The sequence below is a fragment of the Phaenicophaeus curvirostris genome, chromosome 2, assembly GCF_032191515.1.
Source record: "Phaenicophaeus curvirostris isolate KB17595 chromosome 2, BPBGC_Pcur_1.0, whole genome shotgun sequence".
NCBI lineage: Eukaryota > Metazoa > Chordata > Aves > Cuculiformes > Cuculidae > Phaenicophaeus > Phaenicophaeus curvirostris.
The window spans coordinates 106,969,732-106,987,843 of NC_091393.1; the positions used below are offsets into that span (position 1 = coordinate 106,969,732).

The 18,112-nt window shown below is 47.0% G+C and overlaps 1 protein-coding gene across 1 annotated transcript; it reads right to left on the reverse strand.

The window, feature by feature from the left end:
• Positions 1-477: 477 nt before the first annotated feature.
• On the reverse strand, positions 478-7,475 carry CST7 (cystatin F). Its single transcript, XM_069850386.1, has 4 exons — positions 7,369-7,475; positions 2,352-2,524; positions 1,720-1,836; positions 478-804 (listed from the first exon to the last, which is right to left on the reverse strand). Exons 1-4 carry the CDS (start codon positions 7,442-7,444, stop codon positions 727-729), a joined length of 444 nt encoding a protein of 147 aa, XP_069706487.1. The 5' UTR covers positions 7,445-7,475; the 3' UTR covers positions 478-726.
• Between the last annotated feature and the right edge of the window lie 10,637 nt (positions 7,476-18,112).

Genomic DNA, 18,112 nt, shown 5'->3' on the forward strand with positions numbered 1-18,112 from the left:
TCAAGGCCAGGTTGGATGAGGCTTTAAGCAACGTGTTCTAGTGGAAGGTGTTCCTGCCCATGGCAGGGGATGAGAACTGGATGATCTTTAAGGTCTCTTCCAAACCTAATGGTTCTATGATTTCTGGGCTGTGGATGTATTTTGAGACAGCCATACTCTTGCCTTGAGAAAGAACAACTCAATCTCACTCATTCCTGACCGGTATGTGTAACCTTTTCCCGAGCACTGGAGATGCTTAAGACTTTTGTGTGTGTGTGTATCCCCAGGCAAAACATCCCTTTGTTGTAAAACTTTCAGTAGTACTGTAGTCATGTGTGCTGTGGTTTAGGCTTGTTTACATCATAGCTGTGTGAAGATTTATCACAGAATAAAGCAACTCCAGCAGTACTTACTGGGTGCGTTCACACTACTTGGAAGCTTCAGTGACAGGGTGGATGGCTCTCTACTGAATGAATGACAGCTCACCTTTATCTGAAGTTTAGTTTTGGAAAAAAAAAAGATACACAACCAGATAGCAATGAATTCAGTCAAGGCAGGTCTTTTCTTTGTTACTCAGATTTTGAGCATCTTTTTTAAGGAGAAAAACAACCACGTGCATTGAGAGAAAAGCTCTGTGGCGATTTTGTACAGTCATTCCCTCTTCAGTTTTGGCCTCAGCGGTCCAGACAAGGAAAAAGTCATGGTGGTAGATCCACTATAAGGTAGGCTCATGTCGGGGAACAGTAGTTAGTGACAGCGAACAATGGGGACATACGCTTTATTTAACCAAGGCGTTATCCAGACCTCAAAATAGCATCTCAGCATCTGCAAATAAAAGCGGTATTGGTGATGAGGTGTTGGAGCATGTCCAGAGAAGAGCAATGAAGCTGGTGAGGGGGCTGGAGAACAAGTTTTACGAGGAGTGGTTGAGAGAGCTGGGGTTGTTTAGCCTGGAGAAGAGAAGGCTGAGGGGAGACCTCATTGCTCTCTACAACTACCTGAAAGGAGGTTGTGGAGAGGAGGGAGCTGGCCTCTTCTCCCAGGTGACAGGGGACAGGACAAGGGGGAATGGCCTCAAGCTGCGCCAGGGGAGGTTCAGACTGGATATCAGAAAAAAATTTCACGGAACGGGTCATTGGGCTCTGGAACAAGCTGCCCAGGGAGGTGGTTCAGTCACCTTCCCTGGAGATGTTTAAAAGACGGGTAGACGAGGTGCTCAGGGACATGGTTTAGTGGCAGGTAGGAATGGTTGGACTTGATGATCCAAGAGGTTTTTCCAACCTGGTGATTCTATTGTTCTATTCTATGATTCTATGAAGTTAAGGTGGCTGCTGTCTATGGGCCATGATGGGGTAGGAGAGAATAGGATCTTTTTGTCTGCCTCCTTTTTTCTGGGAAAACTACTGTTTGCCAAGTAATCCTGTCTTAGTTGGAAAGCCCCTGCAAGGATTTTCTCCACCGAAGAAGTCTATCTGTTTAGTACCTACACTATATATCTGCCCAATTTCACTCATTTGTCTAGGAATGTGGACAGGCTGGTTCAACTCGGTGCAGATAGGAGCTGGCCTTGGAGCTAGAGAGGTAACCCTGATAACCCTGCTTCACCCTGGCTGGCTTTGCACAGAGGAGCCTGGTACAAATGTGGGGACATGGCAGAGCAGGCCTGAAAGTGACTGTAAAGCTAGAGATGGTCAGGAACCACCTGCAATTACTGGGTACCCTGAGGAATTGGACACGTACCTGTTGCAGGTTTTTTTTCTTCTGGAAGTGACAGCTGTCCAGGCTGGAGTGCTCCCTCTTCTCACACACAGTGCGTCCAATTTCCACGTGGAGCATGTATTTCAGCCCTCTGACGATCTAGACAAATTAGTTTCCCCCTTTAAAGTCAGGGCAGGAGAAAAGGCTGCCAAAATTGTGGCTAGGAATCAAGTACTACATTGTGAACTGTGTGTGGTGGTGTGGATAGAAGTGTTTTGTGCTAAATTACTGGGATGGGGCAGAGGGATCCCTCCTGTATATGAGATATTAGGAAGAAATGTTTCCCTGTGAGGGTGGTGAGCTCCCGGCCCAGGTTGCCCAGAGAAGTGATGGATGCCCCATCCCTGGAGGTGTTCAAGGCCAGGTTGGATGAGGTTTGGAGCAACATGATCCAGTGGAAGGTGTCCCTGCTCATGGGAAGGGGATTGGAACTGGATGATTTCTAAGATCCCTTCCAACTCAAACCATTCCATGACTCTGTGATATCAGAACATGCTGTTTAGATATGCATATTAGTCCTGAGGAGGATCAGGGTTCCCATGTCTTAGGTGCTCTGTAGGAAGGTCAACGGGTAAATAGTTTGGAGTACAACCGTAAGTTTGGGCTCTTCTTACCTGTACCATGGCTTTGTTGATTTGTAATTCCTTAAACAGAAAGATGTCGTTAGAACTGTTGTTGTATCTGTAAACTCCAAGGCGAGCTGCCTGGCGAACACCAGGATTGTTGGTGTTAATCGAGATAGGGAAGCCAGGTTTCGTGGTGGAATGAGGTGGCGGCACATTTGTAGCTGAAACAACACAAAACATGAGTGCAAATCACAGAAGGTCCAACTTCGAGTCTTGTTGTAAAGCTGTGTCACATTGCTTGGACTACAGTATAAGTTTGATAACTTATAAACCCTGGATGGCACAGCTCTGCTACTCCTAGCTGGCACACCAAGACTAACTTGCAAACTTAAGTCTTGCCTGATGGTGTCCGGAGGTTTTTATTTTATGGGGATTTAAGTGGTGATAAGGGTGGTGGGAAGATACTCTCCCTCTGCATGGACATGAATCTGTTAGAATGGGTCCAGAGGAGGTCACAAAGATGATCACTGGGCTGGAGCACCTTCCACACGAGAACAGGCTGAGAGAGTTAAAGTTGTTCAGCCTGGAGAAGAGAAGGCTCTGGGAGAACTTAGAGCAGCCTTCCTGTACTGCAAGGGGCCAAAGGAAAGCTGGGGAGGGGCTGTTTATTAGGGAGATCAGCGATAGGATGAGGGGGAATGGTTTAAATTTGAAGGAGGGGAGATTTAGATGAGATCTTAGGGAGAAATATTTTCCTGTGAGGGTGGTGAGGCACTGGCCCAGGTTGCTCAGAGAAGTGGTGGCTGCCCCATGCCTGGAGGTGTTCAAGGCCAGGTTGGATGGGGCTTTGAGGAATGTGATCTAGTGGAAGGTGTTCCTGTCCATGGCAGGAGGGTTAGAACTGGATGATCTTTAAGATCCCTTCCAACCCAAACCATTCCATCATTCTATCCATGCTGATAAAGCAGAGGGTATCCCTGTTCTCCAGCTGGGCGTGGGGGCAGAACTTGAACCAGCTCCCCACTGTCCTGGAAAACTGGCTGCTTTGGGTGCTGAAGTGCTGTTACCCTGACCTAAATGTCAAAGACCATGAAATGGAGGAGCAAGGTGTGTAGGAGTGCAGCCGCTACTGATGCCAAGACCTGTCAATGCAGGAGGTGGCTCGTGTAGTTCAAGCTGTGTGTAGGGGTAGACAGTGTACCTATGCATGCACCTGCACACAGATGTACACACAGATCTTGTACTAATTTTGCTGTGAAAGTCAAGCTTTTTATTACCTCTATTTTTTTTTTCAGAGCTAGATCTCGCACTAACAGCCAGGCACAGAGCATAGACTCTGTATTTCAATACAGTTTGTACTGAGAAATCCAAGTAGGAGAGAGATGAGCAACCTGGTTATTCAGAGCCTATTTAAAAAACCCAGAAGTCCAATATTATATCCCATCACTGGCACAGGAGGCTGCAAAACCTCAGTTTTCAGGTTACTGACGTATGTCCTAGTTACACTATCACATCCCTCCCCCGCAGGTGGTCATGGCTGCACCTCCTTGTAATGTTGCTCAGGGGGCTGAAGTTTCGACCTGCAAAGGGAAGATTCAGTTCCACGACCCTCCCTCAAGGCGAGGATGTCCAAATTCACATCTCTTCCTGGATGATACCCCAACTACCTTAATGACTGACATGTTTTCTTGCAGGTAGGAGCTGAGAGACCCGCCGTGTGCTTGAGAAGGGCAGATGTTCTGCTAGTGGCTTTGTGTCTGGTTTGCAAGTGACAAGCTTTCTTGTCCTGTGTCTCTGATCTATGTTGGGACCGGGTGTGCAGCCAGTGCAACCTAACAGCCCAGAATCCACTTCTCTATGGGATGATATTTTCCCGCTGGAGTGGGATTCAAGAGTCTCAAAATCATGACCATGCAGCCTAAGATTTAAGGTATTTCCCAGGCATCACATCCAGTGCTCAGTTCATGGGTGAGACTTCCCAGAGCACCACCTTATCTTCTTGTCATGACCAGGGTTCTGCCTGGGAGTTAGGGTGATGGAACCCACAGAAGGCCATGCAGAACCTGCCTGTAGTCAGAAAGGAGGCTTGGGACAGAGTAAGGCCTTGGTTTGGGTTTTGCTGCCCATTTCCTCAGGGATGCAATGCTTTTCCCTGTGCCATCAACACCAACTCTATACCAGCTACCTTGTAGGAATAAGTTTTTCCTGAGCTCACCTAGCAACAGACAGGTCACTGCCTTGGGCTCATCTGGCTGCTCTCCAGGACCTTACTTGAATCTGTAGTTACTTATGCCTGTTGGAAAGTCACGTGGCAGTGGTGGAGTTGTTGACAGCAGATACTGTGACTTGGAGGAGGAGGAGGAGATAACCACAATCTTTTTTCTATCTTAGCACAAGGTGCCTTTGTGGCTTCATAGCCCTTAACACCTCTTGAGTCATGGTAACATCTTTTCTAGACATGAGGTAGCAAGGTTAGTGAAGCTGGCTGAAGGAGATGAAGTGCAGCCACTTTATAGGAAGAAGAGAAGGCTCTGGGGAGACCTTATAGCAGCCTTCCAGTACTGGAAGGGGCTACAGGAAAACTGGAGAGGGGCTCTTTATCAGGGAGTGAAAGGATAGGACAAGGGGGAACAGTTTTAAGCTGAAAGAAGGGAGATTTAGATGAGATATGATGAAGAAATGTTTTCTGTGAAGGTGGTGAGGCATTAGCACATGTTGCCCAGAGAAGTCATGGATGCCCCATCCCTGGAGCTGTCCAGGGCCAGGTTGGATGAGGGTTTGAGCAATGTGATCCAGTCGAAGGTGTCCCTGCCCATGGCAGGAGAATTGGAACTAGATGACCTTTAAGGCCCCTTCCAACTCGAACCATTCTACGATTCTATGAAATGTGTTGCACAAAGCAAAAATCAGTCCTAAGTGCCCTTGTTCCTGATTCCAGTGCCTGGTAGATCCAGCAGTGTTATATGTGGTAAGACTTCTGAAATCCAGAGAGATGGGGTCACAGTCTTGAAGGCTGGACCATGTGTTGCAGACAGGCTGGTAAGACATCATGTGTTATAGGCAGATTAATATGTTTTGGCTCCAGGTTTTACCAAGGAGTGCTGGGCTTTTCATCTCCTTTCACCCATTGAATTTTGGTGTTGAGATGACTCATACCAGTGCAAAATAAGTATAAAATCTACTGAGCCCTTGTGAGAGAACTTTAGCCCTCTGTTTTCCTCTGGTGACACAGATTCCTCAAGACTAGAATTTGTTTTACTTGCTGTGCTTTGATTCTTGTTCAAGTTGGCCACTGTATGGAGCACACACTGGTCTGAAATCTCTTTTGCTGTTTGGAATAGTTTCCATCACTGAATTTCCCATACCCAGATACTTTCTAGTGTGAGGCACCTGGAGTTCTGATTTTTTTTCTCCACAACCTTTCCTGACAGCTTCTTCACTAGCTTGGCCCTTGAGGGCCATTACCTTAAGAAGTTGGATGTGTGTAGGGTGATGGTCCCAGTCCAAGAGCAAAGCAGAATATCCCAGGGGGTGAGATAACAGTGCAAGGCTCTAGGCATATTGGTATTGGTGGAATACTTGTGGTCCAGGCCTGGGTGGGAGCAGGGGCACTGCGTGACATGGCCAGGCACTGGTAACACTTGGAGGCCCAGAGAATGTGCTCTCATAACCTGGGGAAACAGCTCTTACTGCTCCCTAGGAGATGCTTGTGTCCAGAGCATTTGTGTTTCAGACTCCATCTTCTTGACTCTCGTTTCGGAAAAGTAGAGAGAGAGCAGAAAAATCTGGCCCTCCTACTTCTGCCAGGTGGTGGTAAAGTGGGTCATCATCTTGTTGAGAGTTCATAGAATCCTAGAATGTCCAAAGTTGGAAGGGACCCACAAGGATCTTCAAGTCCAGCTCCTGTCCCTGAATAGGACAACCCCAACATTCACACCGTATCCCTGAGGGTGTTGTCCAAATGCTTCTGGAATGTTGTCAGGCTTGACACCATGACTCCTTCCCTGAGGAACTAGTTCCAGTGCTCCACCACCCTCTGGGTGAAAAACCTTTTCCCTACGACCCTAACTAACCCTTCCCTGGCACATCTTCCTGTCATTCCCTCAGGTCCCATCACTGGTCACCGGAGAGAATAGATCAGCGCCTGCTCCTCCTCCTTCCCTTGTCAACAATTAACAGGCAACTGCCCGTTATTAAGCAAGAGAAGGCTGTTCTTGCAGAGGAGAGTTGAACGCTCTATTAAGAGGCCTTCTTTTGTGTTTTTCTCACTGAGGAGTAATTTGGAAGCCCTATTCCTGCAGTATGAGACTGCGGTCCTGTGGATGCTCTCTCCCAGCCTGCCCTGAAGCAAACGGGCAGATTTCAACAAGTGGCTGCTTTTATTTTTATTCATGGGGTATTTTCAAAACCTCCTCCCCACTACTAGGAGCAAGGCTAGGCTTTATCTTTGCACTGAAGATGCAGCAGAGTTCCTGCATGCCTTTGTAACCCCCAAAGGAAACCACAGCTGAAACAAGAAGCTGTTGGCTGAACGAACACCCTCCCTGAATGCGTTAGCACTTTCTGCATGTGGGAGCCAAAGTAATGCTGAAGTACAGCTAAAACCTTCAGAGAGAAGACACTCCTGTCTGCAGCTCCCATTGTAAAGATTTAAAGCCAGCTGCAATTGAAACACTCTCCTTGCTCAGCAAAGAAAGAAACGATATGGAGTAATGTTTCATTAAAGTTAGCTAATCGGCGCTCGAATGCCCATCTGTACTTAGCAGTCAAATTGTTATCCACAGTCTTTAGATTTAATCATCAAGGTCATGTAGAGTTTAAACACTGACAAATAAGTTAAAACCATAAGTTGACTTTAAAATCCTTAGATGATGTCCCTGGATAACACGATTCACTACAAGAGCGAGAAAGACTTTTTAAACAGTTGAAGTTTCAGCTGCAGCCTGAACCCTGCAGTGACCATGGGCAGCAGCTGGAGAAGGGCTATTTTTTGATCAGTGCGTTAGGAAGCAGCACTCACAGGACCTAAAGCACAAGGAAAACAGAAATGATTTTCCACTCTTACCATCTGAAGTCCTGGTTAAGCCCCAGAGTGCTAAACAGCAGAGTGTGGTGAAGCTGCAGGCGAAGTTCACTGCCATCTCCACCACTTCGGAAGGGGAGCGTGCTGGTGAGAGGACTGACTGCCCTGCTTCCTGCAAGTGAAGATGTATTTCTGCGAGTGCTCTTATTGGCTGGGGTGGAGTGGTGGGGGAAGAAAAAAAACCCCTAAAACCTCCTGCATCATCACAGCTCTGATGCAGACTTTGTCTCCTGGTGATGACCACATACCTCAAAGTCAGCATCAGATCGAAGTCAGCATCAGATGGGGACTTTCGCTTCGTGAGCCTCAGGGGTTGTGCAGGAGATATGTGTGATGTAACACTGGGGTAGGGGTGAGGAGAGTAATGGTCATGTGCTTAAAGGACTTTATCACCCTCTATGACTCTCTGAAAGGTGGTGATAGGGACATGGGTGCTGGTCTCTTCTCCCAAGTAAGAAGTAGTAGGATGAGAGGAAATGGCATCAAGTTGTGGTGAAACTCAAATGTTGGTTTATGTAGAAACCTTCTCCCAAGTAACAAGTGATAAGACAAGAGGAAACGGTTTCAAGTTGTGCCAGGGGGGTTTAGATTGGATATTAGGAAAAAAATCTTTACTGAAAGAGTGGTGAAGCATTGGAACAAGCTTCCTTGGAGGTGTTTGAAAAAAAGGTGTAGATGTGGCACTTCAGGACATGGTTTAGTAGGCACAGTGGTGTTGGACTGGATGAGCCTAGAGGTCTTTTCCAACGTTAATGATTCTATGATTATAAGGTTCATGGGGGAAATTTAATTCCTGAGAAGTGGGCAGTGAGCCTGGGGGATGTAGTTCTTGACTTGTGTATGGGTGCTTGTGTGGGGAGAAGCCTGACAGAGAAGTTGAGCCCAGGGACTTGCTTCCCCTGATGTGAAGATGTGGGGTTTGAGTGAAGGAGACCAGGAATTTTTAGGGGTGCCTACCTGAGGGGCTGTGTGGAACAGAGTAGGAAGAGGATTTTGGTTTTGGTGGCAGAGAACACTGTGCCCTGCATTTACAAAATGAGTTTTGACAATAGGAAAGGGCTGTGTTGGGCTCAGAGGAGGTGAGGTTTTCTCTAGGTGCTCTCCAGAGATCAAGAAAAATATGGGGAGAGGACCGGTTTGACTCTCTGTGGCTTGCAGAGCTTTTCTGCATTGGGGCCCATGCTGAGGAGTTTGAAAGTCTGTGGTAAGGGCTTACCTGCCAGACCTTGTGATACACTTGAAATAACCAGCTGCTTGATTCAGGAGACTGGGAAATGAACTGGTGTCTCACTGAAGGGCTGATGGACCTCAGTCTGTGTATGTATGCTTATTTTGCTTGATCAGGGAGGTGATGGTTGCCTTTCAGTAATCCTAGCAATGAAGTGTGCTCCTTTCTGAGCAAAGATGTCTTACTGCCTGCAGGAAAGCCCTGACGCAGGACAGTGCGGGTAGCGCATGAGAAGCTGGAGGAAAATGATCCCAGTGTTTCCTTGTAGGAAGGGATTAGGTAAACCCCTCTGTTGAAATGTCCCAGCAAGCAGGAACAGGGCAAGCATGTTGTGTCATGTTGATCATCAATCCTGCTTGCACACAGCTTTTGAATCAGACACCAGAGCCTGCGAAAAACATTGAGAGAGAATACAAGGGGTCCATATTGGTTTTTGGGGTTTTGTTTTTGTTTTTTTTTACCCCCTTTAGCCCCTTTATTTTTTTTTCTTTTGGAGCTCACACAGCAGCCTGTCCCTCAACTGTGGCAGATGGAGGGTCTGAATTGGCTATCTCCAGCACTGCCTTTTTTCTAAAGAGCTGTGCTTCACACTGAGAGACTCTGGAGGAGTGTCTTTACAAGCCTATAGTCGAGCCCTCCAACATACAAGACCCTCATCAGCAGATCCCAACACACCTCTGTGTGTTGCAAGAGTGTTTGTCACTCTACCACATGATGCACCAGGAAGAGGTTCAGGCTTCCTGCAGGACCTTCATTGCTTCTCTCTTTGCATACTGGTGAGCTCATGGCCTTTTAATTTGGGTCAAAAGGAGCCCAGTGTGAGGTATCTGGGGAGATTTTTCTAGAGTGTGGATTCTTTCCTTCCTTAAAACAAGTGCCTTGAGACACTTCAAGGGCAAACTTCATGCAGAACAGAGTTGTCCCCAGTGGAGTGGCAGTGGCCCTATTTCAGCCACATCCAAACCCAGCAACACCTTGGTCCCTTCTCTTGCCGTGGAGGTTCCTTTGTGCCATTGATAGAACAGCTCTTGGGTGTCTGATGGTTGGCCACCTGGAACAGAGGGGCATGTGCTCTGCCTGTCAGGGTACCTGTGCTCATGATATGAATGACCTGCTTGATAAGAAGCTCAGCATGGGCTGGCAATGTGTGTTTGCAGCCCAGAAAGCCAATTGTATCCTGGGATGCATCCAAAGAAGTGTGACCAGCAGGATGAGGGAAGGGATTCTCCCCCTCAAATCCACACACGTGAGACCCCACCTGGAGTCCTGCTTTCAGTTCTGGAGTCCTTGGCACAGGAAGGACATGAATCTTTTGGAGTCCAGAAGAGGCCATGAAGATGATCACAGGACTGGAGCGCCTCCCACACAAGGACAGGCTGAGAGAGTTGGAGTTATTCAGCCTGGAGAAGAGAAGGCTCTGGGAAAACTTAGAGCAGCCTTCCTGTACTGGAAGGGGCCAAAGGAAAGCTGGGGAGGGGCTCTTGATCAGGGAGTGCAGGGACAGGGAGAGGGGGAAAGGTTTTAATTTAAAAGAGGGGAGATGTAGATGAGATCTTAGGAAGAAATGTTTTCCTGTGAGGGTGGTGACGCACTGGCCCAGGTTGCCCAGAGAAATGGTGGCTGCCCCATCCCTGGAGGTGTTCAAGACGAGGCTGGATGGGGCTTTGAGGAATGTGATCTAGTGGAAGGTGTTCCTGTCCATGGCAGGAGGGTTGGAGCTGGATGGGCTTTAAGGTCCCTTCTAACTCAAACCATGGCTTATACTGCCTTCTGCTGTCCTGCTGTGGTGGCATCTGTTGCTGCTTGGGTAGGTCAGGACCTGCTCTAGCACCTGCTCTAGGACCTTTCTTTCATGAAAAGCAGAGTTTCACCATCGGCAAGGTTTATAAAGCCAAGTAGTGACTTCAAGAAAGCTCCATGTATCTGCAGATGGTACATTTTTTTTCCTGCCTTCTTACCTCTCTCCTTTCCATATAATTGTCCATTTACAGCTCTTCCAAATTAGCATTTTTCCTTTTATAATTCTGTTGAGGAAGTTTCTCCTAGGAAGTAATCGTTTTCACTAAAGAACAGTAGCATTCATAGTGCTAGGTACTTTATGTGAAAAAAAAAACAACAAAGCAACAAAAAAACCCACCAGAACCTCACCAAAAACCTCCTCCTCTTTAATAAGTGGCTACTTCACAGAGTGGCTACTTCTCCAAGACTACAATATGCAAATATTTTATTTTTCTTTGGGAGATTTTTGTCCCTTTGCCATGTCTTAATCCAAGCAGGTGTCATCTCCTGGGACACTGCTCTGTGCCCTAAATCCACCTGCAGGGGGAGTGGAGCAGCACTTATGTCTCATCTGACATGAAACCCAGGAAAATGAGGCAAATCCTCTTCTCATTTCATAGAATCATAGAATGGTTTGGGTTGGAAGGGACCATGAAGGTCATCCAGTCCAACTGCTGTGCAGTGAGCAGGAACACCTTCAAAGAGATCAGGTTGCTCAGAGCCCCATCCAACCTGACCTGGAACGTTTCCAAGGATGAAGCATCTATGACCTCTCTGGGCAACCTGTTCCAGTGTTTCACCAACCTCAGTGTAAAAAATTTCTTCCTAACAGTTAGTCTAAACTTCTCTTTTAGTTTAAAACCATTACCCCTTGTCTTATTGCTACAGGCTCTTTCAGAAAGTTTTCCCCATCTTTCTTATAAACTTTTACACTTTCTTTAAGTATCGAAAGGCCACAATAAGGTCTTTTTGGAGTCTTCTTTTCTCCAAGGTGAACACCTCCAACTCTTTTAGCCTTTCTTCACAGGGGACGTGTTCCAGGCCTTTGATCATTTAAGGGCTTCCTCTGGACCCACTCCAACAGGTCCATGTCTTTCCTGCACTGAGGATTCCAGAACTGCACGCGGGACTCCAGTTGAAGTCTCACCAAAGCGGTGTAGAGGGGCAGAATCTCCTCCCTTGACCCACTCACCACACTTTTGATGCATCTGCTTTTGGAGCAGGAAATGCTGAATTCTTCTGATTAATTACAAGGGCTGTCTGCCTTTTGGGAAGCAGGAAGAGGCCACTGCTGATGAGACAGCTTGCTGGAAGGAATTTCCCATCCTGGTCCTGCTCAAATGGAGAAAGGCTGTGTGCTGTGACACTGCTGAAGTTTATGATAGGAATGCTGTGCTCTCCAGTGCAAGAAATAGTTCTGTTTTTTTTTTAATATCACTGAGAGCAGGAAGTTTTGGGCATGCGGGTGGAAAGGAAGTAGACTCAAAATATGTTTGGCTTTCTGCACTGCAAGTACACATTGCCAGCTCCTGTCTCACCCACAAGGATGGGAATTTCATCCATTCTCCCTGCAACGTATGTGTAGACCACCTCCTCCAGACCAGAAGAGAGCATGAAGGGCACTCTGCAGGGTGATTCCCGCTCTAAACTTCCCACTATGTGGCTGCTCCCGTGTGGGTAGAAATCCTGAACGGGGAGAGGATGAGAGTAAGTGGCAAGGAGAGGCTCACTGATTATCCCAGGGCAAACAGAGCATTTGCTTTAAGCAAATAGTTCTGACCCAGTCTAAATCAAGCATTGATCTGGGTTAAATAGATCTTAAAAGACTTGCATGCCCAAAGAAACCTTGTGTTTGTTTTTATGTAAGGGAACTTTCCTGCAAGTGTTGGGAGACCCAGTCTGCAAGGCAATTTGCAGAGTCTGTTCATTCTCTTGCTGTTGGGCTGGGTTATTAGAGTCTTGGAAGCAATGTGCAGATAAGGGGATTTTTAAAAATTAAAATAAAAGAAATCCTACAGCTTTTATTATCTGTTAATCAAAGATGAGATTTTCTTCTCCTTTTCTGTTGAAGGAGCAAATCCACAGCACTTGAAGGTTGGTTTTCATGACATTTGGTGCATGAGGTTGACTTCTTCAGCATTGTTTTTTTGCATGTTCAAGGCAGACCTTTGGCCACACAACCTAACCCAGTAGTTGTCACTGTGGCTTTCTGGAATAATACCAGTGTGGTCTGCAAGGGGTCATGTTGGAATTACAGTACTGTAAATGCAATCAGCATCTAGTCCTGCACCCACACTATTTCATTTTCAGTTCCAACTCCCTCTTTGCTCTTCACGGATCAATGGGGGACTGTAAGAAAAAATCATCTCATTAAGGTTGGCAGGGGCTTGGAGGGTGACTGGAGTGTGTTTGAATTGTGCTTTCAAAAGTTTTAATTAAGACACATTTACAAGTGTCAAGAGTTGGTTTTTTTTTTTCCCCTTTAATCTTTTTTACATATTTCAGGTCTTCATAGTATCCCCAGGGCAGCTAATTTAGTTGACTTTGCTTTAATGAAGGATCTGAGCAAGAAGATGTTTTTTAGGCTCTCAGCTGAAATAGATTGCCACATTTCAGCTTTTGGCAGACTGGTACATGGGAAAATGTGTGTTACTGTGACAGAGGGGCAACAGTGGATTTCAAGCCTTAAAGGTAAAAGAGGTGGGCATGATGTCTTCTTCCACACAGGAGACCTGCACTTGGAGGATGCTGAAGTGTGTCAAGGTGCAGAGAATCACTGAATCATAGAATGGTTTGGATTGGCAGGGATCTCAAAGATCATCCAGTTCCAACCTGCCCTGCTGTGGGCAGGGATATTTCCAGATGTTTTGCAGCCTGATCCATTGCATGTTCACTCAGCCTGCGCAGGTCTCTGTAAATTATGCAGAAATTTTTCTAGGGACTCAGATCTGGTTGGTCCTTTGTCCAGGCTTTTACTAGGTCCTCTGCCCTGTTTGCACTCACTTTCTGGCATCCTTACTGCTCTCTCTCATGTTTAATATTTCTCTCCAGACAGGGCAGATGCTGTTGACAAGAGAACAGTAAGTGGTCTGCTGTAGGTTAAGAACAGGGTGTTGGGAAGTGATGTTGAAATGCAGGGTCCCTGTGCTCTGTCCTATGCCCCATTCAAAGACATACTTGGCAGGAACGATGGCTCCTAGGGCAGCGGGGTTCATGGAACAGAAGATGTGCTCCACTCACTCTGCACCTTTTAAAATAAGATAATCACTTCTGTTTCATGGGGAAAATTGACTGACCTCATGGCTCCGGATGCAATAGAATTATTTGCCATGGTGTCCAGTGGGAAAGGATGTGGGGAGGCTGCAGAGGGTCATATCAGCTAAAAATCCATTCAGGAGGCCAAAGTAGGAGTCACAGTGAGAGTTTGTCTCAGACTGGCAGCTGTTAAAGATTTGTTTTTACATGAAGACAGTTTTTGATGTTCAGGCTCAGTCTTTGTATAAGGTATGAAAGAGCAAGTGCAAGGAAGTGAGGCATATTGGTGCTGCAATGTAAGCCTGTGTCTGCAATGCAGCGTGTGCACAGGTCTCCCAGGCTGAAGGAAGAGAAATCTGTGCTCTCTAGCTGTGTTTAAAAATTTGTCCTTACAACACAACAGAGGTGTAAGGGAAAGAAATCCGCCTTGAGGAAAAAAAAAGGCTTATTTATAAAGCAAAACTGTTGGTTTTGCACTCATAATGTTTGAGGAGTCTGGGGGCTGCGTGTGAATAAACATTTATGTCGTTCCCTGTGGAAGAGCGTTGTGGGGCTGCTGATACAGCCTATGCTCCACTGCTTATGGAAGCAGGAGATGGACTCATTGAACAGTTTGGATTGGAAGAAATCTTAAAGATCATCCAGTTCCAACCCCTCTGCCATGGACAGGGACTCCTCCCACTGCATCAGGTTGCTCAAAGCCTCATCCAGCCTGGCCTCGGACACCTCCAGGGATGGGGCAGCCACAACTTCTCCGGGCAATCTGTGCCAGAGCCTCACCACCCTCACAGGAAAATATTTCTTCCTAAGATCTCATCTAAATCTCCCTTCTTTCACCTGAAAACCATTCCCCCTTGTCCTATCCCTGCACTCCCTGATAAAGAGCCCCTCTCCAGCTTTCCTGCAGCCCCTTTCGGGTACTGGAAGGCTGCTCTAAAGTCTCCCCAGAGGCTTCTCTTCTCCAGGCTGAACAACTCCAACTCTCTCTGGCTGTTCTTGAATGTCAGATGCTCCAGCCCTGTGATTATCTTCATGGCCTCCTCTGGACTTGCTCTAACAGATCCCTGTCTTTCCTGTGCTGAGGACTCCAGGTGAGGTCTCACAAAAGTGGAGTAAATTGGGAGTTATCCCTCCTCTTGATCTGTGTTCTTGGTGTGGCCAAGCTCCACCACTTCTTCCCAGGCCACAACCAGAGCTCCTGCTCTGAATCAAGGATGCCTTTTCTGTACAAGACCAATGTGGTCGGAATCTGTGTGTCAGTGGTGGGGGTGTTGTCCTATAGTCCTTTAAACTGGCTTTGCTGGGCTGTGTCTGAGGGTGAAAGCTCCTTGAAGCTCACCATCTCCAACCTCCGAAGCGGCTGTGGTGATCAAGTCTTCTTATATCCTTGTCTTTCTTCAGAGTATGGACCTTTCTGAGGCAGTGGGATGTTGGGATGTCAGACTTGGAGAGTTTCAGCAGAGACCAGTGAGTGGCTTTCTCTGTCAAAACCAGCCTTTCCCTGCAGAACATAATTATTTTGTCACAAGCTGCCTGAGAAGCTCCATTGCCAGGATGAGTAACAGAATGAGGCAAAATGAGATTGAGACCCTGCAGAGTTTCTGTGTGAGAAAGAAAGAGCTGGGGAATTTCAAGCAAACACTGAGGTGTGAGAAAAATCCCATGGGTGCTCGGGGAGGCTGCTTTTCTCCTCCTTGGTGTGCTGAGGAGTGAGACGAGATGGGGCTAACAGCCTTGGGATGCTTCCACCAGTCAGTAGTTTCTCTTGATGTTACACCAGGGCTTTGGTCCCCATCTGTTTCTCTCCAGGCTTGTGCCAGTGGCGCTCAGCTACGAGAGGGGATGGGTCGGCAGCAAGTGGGACTTAACACTGCCCAGGGTTGTGCCTGCAGTTGGTTGGGGTAACGTCATGGCTGTGAGTCTGGCTGCTGGCACTGAAGATAGGTGGTGAGGGGAGAATCAGCCAGGTCTGAGGCACTGAGTGTTGCAATCAGCGCTTATTTAGGCAAAAGGCCCCTGAGCTGAAGTTCCTGAGAGGGAAAGGAGTTATCCATCGTGAATACCCTGTGACGGTGAGGGACAGCATAGATGACAAGGGATCTGCCACTGGCAGGCCAGCAAGGTGCATCTACCAGTTTGTCCATCAATACCTCAGGAAAAGACTTGGAGATTTATAGGGTGGCTTTGCAAGCTTTAAGGTGGCTTAGGCAAGTTAGCTTTGGCCCGGGGGAATACAAATATCTTTTGCGTGGGTACCGTTATCCTGTAGGATGGGTATGGCTTTGCCTAATGAGAAGCATCACCAATTAACCTCAACACATGTGCTCTTGTCAAGGGCTGCTTACCTGCAGGAAGCCATCATTCACAAAGCCAAGGAACCGATACATTTGCATGAAAACTCAGGGAAGCAGTTGTGCCACTGAAGACCTGTGAACATTTATCTTTTCTCCCTTGTGTGAATTTTTCTTTTTTTTTCTGTAAAACAGCAGGGTAAGAAATAAAAGGTGGAGTAGAACTGAGATCAGAGTCTGTATGCTGCACACTTGCTCTGAATTGGGCTAAGGGTCTAAGACCTTGCATGCCTGTGCTGTGCTGGGGACAGGGATCCCTCTTGGGGCTGATGAAAGATGAGATGTGTTGAACTTAGAGCAGACAGAGCTTGGCAGAGAACGCTAGATCCTTTGGGGATTTAGCCAGAAACAAAGGAAAGCTGGGAAGGGGCTCTTTATCAGGGAGTGCAGGGACAGGATGAGGGGAAATGGTTTTAAGCTGAAAGAAGAGAAATTTAGATTAGATCTTAGGAAGAAGAGTTTTTCTGTCGAGGTGGTGAGGCACTGGCACAGGTTGCCCAGAGAAGTCACTGAAGCCCCCTTCCTGGAGGTGTTTAAGGCCAAGTTGGATGGGGCTTTGAGCAACCTGATGGAGTGGAAGGTGTCTGTGCTCATGGCAGGGGGGTTGGAACTGGATAGGCTTTAAGGTCCTTTCTATCTCAAACCATTCTGTGATTCTATGAGTTCATTTCCCTCCCTCTGGACTCTCAGGAGTGGAATGGGAATTGCATCGTTCATGAAAGCACTCAGTGTTGAGCTGAATGTGAGCCTTCTCTTAATGCAAATGCAGTTTCCATCCTAGAGCTTCCTTTAGATCTAATTAGTGTCAAATAGTAAATAATCTCCAACAGCATAGTGTATCTGCCCAACCTCAGCTCTGGGACCACTTTGCTAAACTCTGCAGACCTTCAAGAAAGCCAGAGTCAGTAACTAAGAGGGTTTCCCCTTGATTTACAGGGCTTGTGACCTGTAAGTCAGCACTTATTTAATTCTATTTTATTGTTTGTCTTCTGTAGATCAGTTTAAATGGTGGGAGCAACTGAGTACTGAAAGCCAGTTCATGAAGGGCTCCTGATGTGTGTGTGGACAGGAAAACTTTTTGCTTTGCTTTGGATTTGTTTCTGTTTGTTATCCAGAAAGCACAGCTATTGATGAGGAGCTGTTAGGAACTGAGCAGCCAGCTGTCAAGCTACTGGGATGCCGTGTGTGTCAGTCCTATCACACAAAACCCTGCTAGGAGGATTGAGCTCTGTTATTATCAGTTGCAGACAGTGTGAATACATCAACAATAACTGCTGGTTGCCCTGACACTGGATTAGGCTCGAAAACCTTCTCCCAAGCAATATCCAGGCAGTATAGAAACGCATATGTTAGTGTGTCAGGCATATCTCTTGGGCTGGAGTAAATGTGTGTGTGGGAATGGCAGTAAACCCTATCCCTGACTCAGCTCAACTAGGAGGAATGAAGCCAAGTCATCACTACTTGGGTTGGGAAGACTGACAATGAGCCTGGGAGGGCAGAATTGCAGGTTACTGTCGCCAGCAAGAGCCAAGCGAGAAAAAAGAGACCTACAGAAATACAGAGACTGTGCAAATGCTGGCTCCAGCTGGGAGGAATTATAAACCTGGTGGGCATGGGCTTTACCTGGATAGAGGGAACTGAGTGACCACTGTGACCAGCCTGACTCTGGAATCATAGAATCATGGAATTGTTTGATTGGAAAAGACCTTTGTGATCATCAAGTCCAACCGTACCTGTCCACTACTAAATCATATCCCTGCATACCTCATCTACCCATCTTTTAAATACCTACAGGAATGGTGACTCAGCCCTGGTGAATCAGGATTGCATCTCTTCTGCAGTGCTCCTAGGACAGAGCCCACATTTGGTTGGATACATCTGGAAGAGAAGGGACCACCAGGACCAAGAAGATCAGAAAATTGAGCAGTGGGCTTTTTACCAAATCAACCAGAAACCTGCACACTAGGTTTCCCTAGGACCTGGATGAGCTGAGTGGGAGGAAGGGCAGAGGAGGCTGTCAGCAAAGTTAGCAGAGCAGTGTGACTAATGGGTTGTCCAATTCCTCACCTGAACTCCGTATTTCTGGAAGTTTTGTTCTGGACAAAATGGAAGC